We start from the raw sequence: 13027 nt of genomic DNA, 5'->3' as shown, positions 1-13027 counted from the left end.
TTTTTGTTTTTTTATAAGTAGATGTTTTGAATGACTACATGTTTTGAATGGTTTGATGGTTTTTTTGGATAACTAGATGTTTTGACTTGATGTTTTGTATTACTTGATCTTTGGTTTGAACTAGATTTTTATATGACATGAATGACTTGATGTTTTTGGATGAATTTTTATGTTATATGTTAACATAATTGTTATGTATTTTCAAAATAACAGATTGCTTATGGATTCGGATGAAGAAATTGCATTTTTCATTTTACTATGTTGCTATTGGTTCAATCTAGCATCCAATAGAATTGGAAGGGCAGTTGATAACGATTCGGAAATGAGCAGTCATCAACATACACAATAATTGTTACATGGAACTTCTACACAATGTCATGACCTAATGCGTCTTTCACGTGAAGCGTATGTACTTTTATGCAATCATTTTAGACGAAGCAATTGGTTGCAAAGTAGTAGACATATAAGCGTTGAAGAAAAGATGGCTATGTTCTTGACAACTATAGCACATAATAAACGATTCAGGATTATCAAACGAGGGTTTCAACACTCTACAGAAACTGTTCATAGATGCTTTCATGAGGTGCTAAATGCAATGATGATTTTTGCAAAAGAAGTTATAGTGCCAACGAATTCAAATGCAACTGTCAATTCCTCAGAGAGACATCGTAGGGTAAAAGAAATATTTCCTGGAGCAATAGTTGCGTTAAATGGAACTCTTGTACATGCAGTCGTGTCTGCTGATCAACAAACTCGCTACAGGGGAAGAGGAAAAGGTGAATGCTTTCAAAATGTGTTAGGAATTTGTGATTTTGATATGATATTCACATTCGTATGGGCCGGTGGGAGGGCATAACACATGATTCACTAGTTTTGAAAGAAGTTGTATTTAACTCGACCTCAGGCTTTCCATTCCCTCCTCCAGGTTTGTTCAATTCTTTTCAAATTTATTATAAAATAGGATTTTAAATTTCTATACATAATACTTCATTCACTCATGTTTATAGATAAATATTACCTTTGCGATGTTGCATACACCAACACTCGTGGATTTATGGCTCCTTACCACAACACGAGATATTGGTTATCCGATTATCGACGGCGACGTCCGTTAACTAAGGAAGAAAAATTCAGTCATGCACATACGCAACTCAGAAATGTTATTGAACGTGGATACGGTGTTTTGAAGGCGAGATTCTCAATCCTAAAGCGAATGGCTCCTTTTCCATTTTCAGTGCAAAGAGATATAGTTGTCGCTTGTTTTGCAATCCATAATTTCATAAGGAAGTGCAATATTCATGATGAGTTATTTATGGCATTCGAGGAGAACAATGGTCACACACAAGGGGGAGAGAATGATGGCCAAAATATAAACGATATGGAATGGGGTTCACAAGGCAATGAATACATGGATAGTTTGCGTGATCAGATTGCGAATCAATTGGGCTAAATTTAAATTTATAGGATCTTATTTGGATTTTAGTATGATTGGGTGGATTTAAAACTATTTATGTTTGATTTGGATTTGTGTTTAATTTTAAATTTATGTTAAATTGGGATTTTATATGGTGTTTATATTTTTTTGATACCTATTTAAGAAATTTATTAGGTTATTTTCTAAACAAACACTTGAATTCAATAAAAAATAAAACAGAATAGTAAAATGGTCATTTTAATAATTCAGCACAGCAATTCAGAGGTCTCAACCAAACAGCATGTTAAACATTCAGCTCTTAAAATTTCAGACCCTCTTAGAAATTTAAACCTCTTAAAAATTCAGATCTTAAAAATTCAGATCCTGCCAAACAGCCCCTTAAATTGATATATTGTTGGGAATTTAAAATTTTTGTATTAAACTGTAAATTTATTGTAATAAACAGTGAATTTTACGTATTAAGCTATGCTTTTTGTATTTTAAACTTTGAATTAGTTGCATTAAGTTGTGAATATTTATTTAAATTGTGAAATTGACTATATTAAACTATAATTTTTTTATATTAAACTGTGATTTTTGTGTTTAAAAATGTGAATTGACTACATTAAACTATGAATTTTCTGTTTAAACTATGGATTAGCTGTATTTTGTTGTGAATTATTTATAATTTGTGTTAAAATATGAATGATTTATGTATAAATTTATGTTTTAATTTTCTTATGAATATATATTTATTTATTTTTTTGTTGTATAAATTTGTAAGAATCCATTAGTTTTTATAATTGTTTTGCGTTAAATTCAAAACGAGTGAATTAATAGGTTTTATTAGACTATGAATACAATATTTAAGTTGTTAATGCATGACTTTATATACATATCTGATTTAGAAGAAATGACGACTACTATGTTGATACAGATGGTTGGTAGCAAAATGTGGTGGTAGAATTTGAGTTTTTGACTTCTTTGAATTAATGAATTATTGTAAAACTGGTTGTATTAAGTTGTATATTTTTTGCATTAAACTATAAAAGAACTCGATAAATATGTATTTTATATAAGTTTTTATGTTAAAATATAATAGCATATACGGATAAAAATATTTGACTGTAAAAATTATAAGTTTGTCTTTTCTTACCAAAAACACAAAAAGTTGTGATTTTAACATGTTTAATAAGAGTATCGTGTAAATCTCCTTATTCTAATAAAAGAGTAGTTTTTAATCTCCTTTTGACATGTGTCACCATATTAAGTCTCATAATTAATGCAATTTTTTTTTGTCATGTTTTACCTTATTATATTTTATAATTAATGCATACCATTTGTCAACATATTGATTCTCCATTTCAAATTTCAAATTTTAAATTTCTCATTCTAATTACACTAAATTAACAACATTTGAATTAAAATTAAAATAAAATTAATACAAATTATAAAATAATATAATTTTACATAGTTATTTAAATCAATGATTATAATTTTATATAACTAAAAAAACTTCTTAATTAATAATTTATTTAAAAAAAGTTATTAATAATTTTAAATTTTAACTATTAAAGTTTAATTAATTTTATAATTATGGTTCTCATAGGTTATAAACTAGTATTTAATAATTAATTAGGATTATGAGGTTATTAATCTTTTGTGGTTATCATTTGAATCTCTCTCTCTCTCTCTCTCTCTCTCTCTCTCTCTCTCTCTCTCTCTCTATATATATATATATATATATATATATATATATATATATATATATATATATATATATATATATATGGGTTAGGTTATTTTGTTTTTACTAACTATTGTGTGCCATAATGCACAGATCTGGACCATTAGATGGAATATAATCAAAGGTCATGATCTGAGGGTCTATGATAGTAGAATAGGATAACATGTACCATATAATCACACAAATTTGAACATAAGGGCATTCTAGTCAATTAACCTATATTAAAAAAGAAAATTTTCGGATTTTTAGGGATAATTAATTCCTTTATTTTTAAAAATCTAAATATTTTAAATTAATTTAAAATTAAAAATCCGATTTTTATTCTGTCAGAATGATAGAATATTAACCATAAAGTAGTAAACATATTTTTTGATTTTATTCTGTCAGAATGACAGAATGTCAACCATAAACTACTAAATATATTCTGAAAGAATACACAAAATCGATTCTTGAACTAATAATATACCAAATAATTACATTGTACGATTGTGATTCATTGAATTATAACAAACATTCTGAAAGAATAACAAGTATAATTCTTAAAAAATAACAACATTCTAGATGTCTTGTGTATGTTTGACCTCTAAGCCAATTCAAAATATGCTAGCATTCTATGAGATTGATATTTTGTGACATTGACATTCTGTCAGAATTGGATTGCATGAGAGTGATTTTATACAAGGAGTCTTTCCCATCAGGTCTTCAAGCCATTCTTCCAAGCCATTTCGATCACAAATTCATTGCCAAATACTTTGTAGTGATACACTTCTAACAACTGCACATTAAACATATAATTAATTAACTACAAGTTCTATCAGAATAAAGCAATAATATTCTTATATAATAAACTATTCTTTCAGAATGGAAATATTATAAAAAGGTAAACAAGGTCAAAGCTATGATCAGCCCATATGTATGTTTGCTTCAACATCATAAACATAAGGACAAGTCAGTTTGCTTCAACATCAAATCTATGATCAGGATAGATATTTGCTTCAACATCATAAACATAGATTGAATCATCTATACTTCAAGCTACAAGTTCTTTGCCATCAAAGAATGGTGTCTCTGAATTTCTGAAAAAAATAAAAAAATTACAAAAACCCAACTCAAAAAACTTAATCAAAGATCAATAAAGTTCATGTAAACTTACCAGCATCTCCTCATTAACCGGTGTTCCATTACTAACCATGAATACAATCCGAGACTGTCATATTTCTCTTTGGCATTTCATCAAACACTTTAAGGGTGCTCCCTAAATCACCAAATTTTCTATGAATCATGAATGAAAAAAATACCAATTCAGAACCAGCAACATCAAATGAGTTACACAGGAGGGTATACCTCCTATGTTCGGTTTCCATGCGATCGAACAAAAAAAAAACATAAATGGTTATGTGGCTTCGGTTTTGATTGAACTGATAATATTTTAGAAATATAATTACATACCTATGACTGGTGAGTATAAATCATTGTATTCTAGGATCGGTCCATGGATTTGGAACGAGAGAGATAAAGATAACGACTGTAAAATAAGATCGAATAAAGCCTGAATATTGTTGAAGGTCCTTGCAGGCGGTGGTGCAAATAGGTACATGGAAGAAGCAGGGTGCGAGACAAGAGGATACATCAATTGTAGAAGAAGAAGCATAATCGGCGATGGTGAGCCGATGATGAATGTGTTCAGCCCCAAACATAACTATGTCAAATATATTAACTTTATTTCCTTAATTGAATGAATTCAATTAAATCATTTCCTTAATTATAAGTACCAAAAGTCTAAAATACCCTTTAATGATTTAATTAACTCTTTATTATTTCTTGAATTCTCATTGGTGCATTTAGGCACACAATAGTTGCTAAAAACATTTGAACCTAACTCATATATATATATATATATATATATATATATATATATATATATATATATATATATATATATATATATATATATATATATATATATATATATATATATATATATATATATATATATATATATATATATATATATATATATATAGTCATGGAGCTGTTAGAAGTGAAGTATGATGGAGCCAAGAAGCAAAATGAGAATCTCTTTCTTCATTGTTATGTTCATACTACAATCGCGCATGTTACCTTTTTCACATTCGAAGTCAATCGTGAAAAACCTCCCTGGCTTTTCAGACGAGCTTCCATTTACACTTGAAACCGGGTATGTATGCACCTATCTACCGAGATCTTTGCTCTTCAAATTTCAAACATCACCTGCTTCGTTCAAAATCTTCTTAAAACATGGTCTTGTCGACCTCTAACCAGAAAAATCTCAGCTACGGGTTTTCAAAATTTGAACTGCCAAAAGAGATTGCTTATTACATTACATGTTTTTTCTCCATATAGATATTATGATGAGTTTATATAACGCCAAATGAACTTTACAACAGAAGTTTCCCCTTGAATATGGTTTCTAGGGATTTAGAAAAAAGTTAATCGGATTGAATTTGTGTTTTCAAGTTATGTTGGAGTCGGAAAAGACGAAGAAGTGCAATTATTTTACTACTTTGTGGAGTCTCAAAGAAATCCGCAGAAAGATCCGTTGCTCCTTTTTCTCACCGGTGGTCCCGGAACTTCCGGCCTTCTTGCCTTCCTCTTTCAACTGGGTATGTTTTTTATTTGGCTTCACATTTATTTAAAATTTTGTCTAATTACTCTAAACAGGTAACAATTTGGAAAACTAAAAGCTACAACAAGTTTAGCGACTTTAAATAATGAAATTTCCCAAACATTTGATTTTGTAGTTTCATCAAACACTTGTCTTTGTCAAAAAGTTAACAACGTTTAGCTTCGGAATGAGGAATTTCTATATGCATAATAAGCAAAATAGATAGTTAGATATAGGGAGAAGAAAATAGTAGATCTGAGATCCACTGACTCTATGTTTCCTATTGGCCACATGTTTTTTTTGGAACGCAATCAAATATATTTAGATTTTATCGATAATCCATAATCTTTGTCAGAATGTTTTCAATTCATACCCTACCAAAAACAAAAAAAGATTCACTAAAAATAATTATTTATGTCATTGTCTTTTTAATATTTTTGAAATTGTTATTAACACAAATGATAATAATAAGATACTATAATAAAATATCAATTCCAAATATCTACACAATTGAAAGTTTAAGGCTTATTTTGTGTCATAAAAATTTTGTTATAAATGATATTGTGAAAATAAATATTAAGTTATGTGTTGTGTGTTATGTCGACTTAATTTCTCTTCATTTGTGTTGAGTCCAAAGTCAATTCAAAGATACATTGCAATGTGTATTATTATCGTTTATCATTTTTATCATTTGCTATCATATAAAACATTATATTCGATGAACTTTTATTGTAGGCCCACTTAAATTCAGATATGCGGATGCAAGGAGAAGTAAAGTAAATTTGGATGTGAACCCATATTCATGGACAAAGGTTAGCGTTATTTACTCGTGGGTATATGTACGCATAGCTTCATCATATATGTTTATAACTAAGGTGTCATTACAAAAACACACAAAGGTTTAAAAAATGCATCAGTTATAATTCTAAAAATATACATAAAAGCAAAAACAGGTTGTAAAAAAAATAATTATATAAAGATGGTAAACGATAGAAAATCTCATATATAAACAGGAAAATTGTGCATGATAATGGGCCACAAAACACCAAAAAGTTAAAAGAAAGAAGTGTTTGGGTGATTTTTTAAAAAAAGAGGAGTCTAGGAAGAAATGAGTGTCGTGTGATTTTTCAAAAAAGAGAAGTCTAGGGACTATTTCTATAACTTGGATGGTTTGTGAATAATGGAGAAAAACATAGGGGCATTTAATTTGCAATGTAATTCAAGTCAAATGTAAGTTTTTTTTAAATATTAAGGCGATAATAATACTCGTACATATCACTACTCCTTTCCAAAACCTTTAACATATCCTCTATAATAAATAAAGGTTTTTTTTGTCATTTACCACACTCTCATTTAATTTGTTAAATATCATTTTGTGATTATTTTGAATTAATTTTTTTTTTCCAAATGTCATTTTATGAGTTTTCTATTTTATTAAACTAGGTGTGAGACCCGTATACTATACGGGCTGATTAATAAAATAATTATATATAAAATTTTGAATATTAAGTATTTTAAAAAAAACGTTAAATATCAAAGTGTAAAAATAAATATTTTTTAAAGTGAAATTTCAAAATATATACAAACAAAATGATGAATAAATAAATAATTCAATTTATACTAATAAACTACATAAAAATAATTATATTTTGGACACAACCATTTTTTTAGTTTATCAATGAAAAACAACAAAGTTTGATTATTTTTTACATGTAGACTATTTTGCTTAAAATGACAATGAACTTTGAAAGAAAAATATCAATTTTGAATTATATATATTGAAGGAAACATATTAAAATTTAAAAATATAAAGAAACAAATTAATGGCACATTAATCCTTATACTAATAAAAGAGTAGTTCTTTTGTCATGTATCATCATATTAGACTTTTTAATTAATGTATTGTCACTTGTCAATATATTAATTTTCCATTTTAAATTTTTTTTATCTCCTTATTAATATTATGCTATTTGTCAATGTATTTATTCTCTATTTTAAAATTTAAATTTTATATTAATGTGTTCATTCATTCACAAATAAAAAATATCTAATATATATTAAAAATTAATTTTACATATTTATTTGAATCTACGATTATAATTTCACATAACTAAAAAAAATATCTCTTAAATTAATTATTTATTTAAAATAACTGATTAATAATGTTAACTTTTTACTATGAAAGTTTAATTAATTTTTATAACCGTGGTTCCCACGGGTTATAAACTAGTTACTTTATATAACCTAAAAATTCGAATAATTAATTAAGAAAATCAAAAATTACAACAAAATGACAAGTGGAAATTAATTTCTAAGAATTAACCACAAAATTACATGTGTCAAAATAATAAAAATGTAACATGTGGCAAAAAGATTTTCATTTATTAGTATGGATTCAAATGTAATAATTGCAATAAATATATTAATAAATGCATATCAATTTTATTAATGAGCTTAACTTTAAATTTCAAATTTTTCAAAATTAAAGCCATTAATTTCGTTTATCTAATTAAATATAAAAGATAAAAAACATTTCTATTATAATAATTCATTATTTTTCTTATTTTTTTATAAATTCAAAGTTCTCAAATATTTTAACTTTTATATTATTTTTTTTTAATTAATCCATGTAATATATGGGTCTTACTGACCAGTGATATCATATTAAAAGATACTTTTATTAATCAGAACCAACCATAAAACATGACATAGTTTGTATTCATATTCAACGAAGTAACAAAAAATAGCTATAAAACTCTAATGATTTCAAGAAGGAAAACATAGAGTTCACAGAGAACAAACTTTAATCAACGGACCAAAAGAATAGAAAAAGGAAGAAAGAATATTTCAACAAGTGTAAGAGTGAATTTCTGATGAATGACCAAACATATACAACATCACTTCGATATATACTTTGCGTCAATCACGGGTCGGACTATGGATAGACCTGTGGGTATGTGTGTTCACACACATACTGAGTTCCATAAGGGATAATGACTTGGGAGGGTAATAAGGTTTTCAGCTTGTCCGTATTAGGTCACTGAGGTTTTTTTTGTGCGTATTAGACCAATATAGTTGTTATTACCGTTTAGAAATAGTCTTTTTACCGGTTTTAATGGGTAAAAATGACTATTTCTAAACGGTAATAGCAACCATATTGGTCTAATACACACAAAAAAACCTTAGTGACCTAATACGGACAAACTGGAAACCTTATTACCCTCTTAAGTCATTAACCCTAATTATTTAGAAAACATGCTTACTAATCAATGTGACTGATTTGTTTGATTGAAAATAGTTGCTTCCATTTAAACTTATCTCACAACCCTTCCAGAACTTCTAAGTCCAGAAACTCATATGATTGATGATCTTCATTACATAAATATGCAACATTTTATCAATAACTTCTTTTTTGTCATTTAAATGTTTACATGAACACATCCATATGTACAAAAACAAAATATCACTTTGATACCTCCCATCAATGTCTACATTTGATAACTAATGGAAATGTAAAACCAACAGGGACTTGCAGATGATGCCTATTATTAATTATTTTATAAAAAGCAAAACCACAACATGAACTAAGAAATTGAAGTTGCAAAATTAATCAAAATCAGCACATAAACAAACACATACAGACTATATACAACACATAAACGGAAGTTTATAAAGCATGAAACTTAATGACAGGAAAAGTAAAAAACTTAAAGGAGACTTTATAGAAAGAAAAATCACTCTTACTTGCCACAAATGGTTGAAGACATCAACAAGAAGATCAATCTGACCATAGAATCCACATGTTTTCTGATTATGACTTTAGTAGATGAACTACTGAAACGCAAGAAATGCAATTGAACTCTATTAGCATTTAAAAAGGGAATTAGGGTTAAAAAAAATTGGACCATTTCTTGTTTGTGTGTGTCATCCTTGCGTAGGGGCCATGCTAATCTTCTCTGTATCGTTCCAATTTTATCGGATGTCCCCAAAGGGACGACTATAGATGAAGAGCTTCGCCATATAGAGGAGTAGCAGGTTATATGGGACGACGCGAGTTCTAAACGAAGTAGTTTACTGTTGATGGTCATATATTCTCAATGTCTTTAAAATTAGGGTTAATGACTTAGGAGGGTAATAAGGTTTCCAGTTTGTCCGTATTAGGTCACTAAGGTTTTTTTGTGCGTATTAGACCAATATGGTTGTTATTACCATTTAGAAATAGTCCTTTTTACCCATTAAAACCGGTAAAAGGACTATTTCTAAACGGTAGTAACAACCATATTGGTCTAATACGCACAAAAAAAACCTTAGTGACCTAATACGGACAAACTGGAAACCTTATTACCCTTCCAAGTCATTATCCGGTTCCATAATAGTCAGCCTCGGTCCTTGGGAAATCACAAGTTGCTAGAAATAGTCCATCAATTTTAGCTCATCTACATCTTTAGAATACTCAGCCCAATCCATTTCTTAGCCCATCAACATATCACTTTGATCCATGAACATCATCCTCACACATGAAAAAGTACAATGCACGTCCATTAGAAAATAAACCTAAACAATTATATGCCTAAAGCGTTTTATCTATTACAAGTAAGATTGGAGGATTCTATAATATTTTTTTAATAATTGCATCATGTAACAATCTAAAGTTTTTTGTGTATGTTGTAGACAGCTAACATCATATTCATAGATCAACCTGCTGGTGCTGGATTTTCATATGCTAAAACATGGGAATCATCAAGGAGTAGTGATTCTCTTGTGATTACTAATGTGTATGCTTTTATAAGACGGGTAAGGCACACACATAAAACGCATTAGTTTACCATGATACTTTAGTATGTCAATCTTTCCTACATAAAACTTGGTATGTTCATTTTGCAGTGGCTCATGGATCATCCGAAGTTTCTCAGCAATCCATTGTACATTACGGGGAGTTCTTATATGGGAATTATCATTCCAAATGTCGTTTTAAAAATATACAATGGTACAAAAATTTGTAGTTTTAGTTCAAAATTAATTACATCATGCTTTTAACTAAAAAAAAAAACAAAAAAACGAGACCACCGTCTTGAAAACATTCTTTTTACCATATTTGTATTTTGTAGGTAATGAACAAAGCATTCAACCAAGATTAAACATCAAGGTATTTATCATATATATCTCACATAAGCTTGAATAATAAACATTTTACTTTTGTTGTAATTCTTATGGACTTATACTCATGTCATCATGTACTTGATTTGGTATAGGGTTTCTTGATTGTGAACCCTCTTACGGATAAATTCATAAATTTCAATACACGAGTTGAATTTGCTTATCGAGTTGGGCTTATAGAAGATGAACTCTACAAGGTACTATACATAATATATATACATGGCTCGTTTAGTGTATTTAATATAAAAACTGAAATGTGATTTGTTATTTTGTAATCTGGATTTGTCAGCCAGCGAAAAAAAACTGTGGAGGTAAATACGTATACGTCGATCCAAACAACACATTGTGTTTGAATAGTCTTCAGCCCTTGAATGAGGTGAGTGATGATTAATATACAATTAATTGAATATGTTCTAAATAATGATATATTATTAACTCATGATAATTAATTAAACGTTTTCACTTGCAGTGTCTATCTCGAATTAACGTAAATAACATCTTAGATCCCCTTTGCGATGCACAAGCTCCAAAATCCATCTGTCCAGTAAATCATAACTATAAACATTTTTTTTTCAAAACTAGTTAATGCATGACACGTGTACACATACTAATTAATATCATGTTTTTCTCTTTATATGTAGGAATCCATTTATTCTTATTCTAATATTTGGGCAAACACAAAAGAAGTCCGACAAGCTCTACACATTCGTGAGGTAATCTTAATATATATATATATATATATATATATATATATATATATATATATATATATATATATATATATATATATATATATATATATATATATATAATAGCCAAAACATAATATAATATTACGTACCTTTTTCTTTTTCATTATAGCTAGGAATCTTTTTTTTAATGTACAGGGTACAGTGGATAAATGGCAATATAGGAACACAAGCATTCATGCTTTATTGGGGAAAAACGACACCGTAGTTTACTCCTACAATATCTTCAGCAGTGTAGCCTCCCATAAGCAACTTACTACCAAAAACTGTTATGCTTTGATTATCAAGTAATCTCTCTCTCAAACTTGTATCTAATTTAATTATATATGCTTGAGGTTTTGAATGTATTATATATGAAATAAGAAAAGATAAGTTTTAAATTTGGTTTATATATTTCTAGTGTATTTGAAAGGTTACTGAATTGATTTGCACTTGCAGTGGTGATCATGACATGACGTTTCCATATATGGGCACGAAGCAATGGATCAATAGTCTTAATCTTAAAACTGAAACCACATGGAAACCATGGTTTGTTAGCAGTCAAGTTGCAGGGTGAGTTCAACAACTTTACTTTCTAATGTTTGTAGACATCTTCCTACTATATATTAATTAGTTTAAGGATATTGTTTTTTCATGTTTAATCTCATGGTTATTTTATTATGAAGTAACAAATGCAGTAGGTGGAAATCAAGTTCATTGGTAATAATCGAAAATTGGCCATTTTCTTGTTATGTAGGTATCAGAAGACATACTCAAAACACAAATACTCTTTGAAATATGCGACTGTTAAGGTAAGAAGTTGTAACGTATTTATATATATGTGTGGGCGTTTCAAGATTTTGTTAAATTATTTTTGGAAGGATCATGCTTTAAAAAAATCCAACCAGAATGCTTTTCTTTATATCAAAATCAAATATAATGGTGATTTTGATTAAAATTTAAAATGCAATTGCAGGGTGCGGGTCATTCAGTGGCATTGTACAAGCCGGAAGAATCTATGGTGCTTATAGAAACATGGCTTGCTTCTCATTCCAATTCTACAAAATAAACTTTGCTAGCTAGGCTCTTTAAATAATTAACAACGTTTAGTTTGTTATTTATTTATTGGACTTTTTATGTATCATGCATTGTTTCACTCTCTCTATGTATAATGTATCATAGTTGTTGGCTGACATTTCAAGACATGAAAATCAATAAAATATGATTTAAACTTTGGAATATTGAGATGTGACACAGCTTCCGTTATGGAGTGAGGGCAATCATTAAGATCCGTTTAATAGACATCTTTCCAGGTTCAAACAGATATTTTTGGTTGA

At 28.5% G+C, this 13027-nt stretch overlaps 2 protein-coding genes and 1 non-coding gene across 3 annotated transcripts; 2 read left to right on the top strand and 1 right to left on the bottom strand.

The window, feature by feature from the left end:
* Positions 1-481: 481 nt before the first annotated feature.
* LOC145039482 (uncharacterized) lies at positions 482-1450 on the top strand. The gene is made up of 2 exons (XM_078987537.1): positions 482-776; positions 1008-1450. The coding sequence occupies exons 1-2, from the start codon at positions 482-484 to the stop codon at positions 1448-1450; spliced, it is 738 nt and encodes a 245-aa protein (XP_078843663.1).
* A 3752-nt stretch (positions 1451-5202) lies between these two features.
* Positions 5203-12931, top strand: LOC145041602 (serine carboxypeptidase-like 13). Its single transcript, XM_078989740.1, has 14 exons — positions 5203-5358; positions 5658-5803; positions 6541-6617; positions 10477-10599; positions 10690-10792; positions 10914-10951; positions 11058-11159; positions 11252-11338; positions 11432-11506; positions 11604-11675; positions 11850-11998; positions 12150-12263; positions 12448-12502; positions 12667-12931. Exons 1-14 carry the CDS (start codon positions 5210-5212, stop codon positions 12757-12759), a joined length of 1383 nt encoding a protein of 460 aa, XP_078845866.1. The 5' UTR covers positions 5203-5209; the 3' UTR covers positions 12760-12931.
* Positions 9699-9800, bottom strand: LOC145044380 (U6 spliceosomal RNA). Its single transcript, XR_013681335.1, has one exon. It is a non-coding gene; the product is annotated as a U6 spliceosomal RNA (small nuclear RNA).
* Positions 12932-13027: the final 96 nt, after the last annotated feature.

This window comes from Lactuca saligna, chromosome 4, assembly GCF_052625555.1.
Source record: "Lactuca saligna cultivar CGN05327 chromosome 4, ASM5262555v1, whole genome shotgun sequence".
NCBI classification, from domain to species: Eukaryota; Viridiplantae; Streptophyta; class Magnoliopsida; order Asterales; family Asteraceae; genus Lactuca; species Lactuca saligna.
The sequence above is the reverse complement of the archived record's forward strand: the minus strand, read 5'-3'. Positions and strand labels throughout refer to the sequence as shown.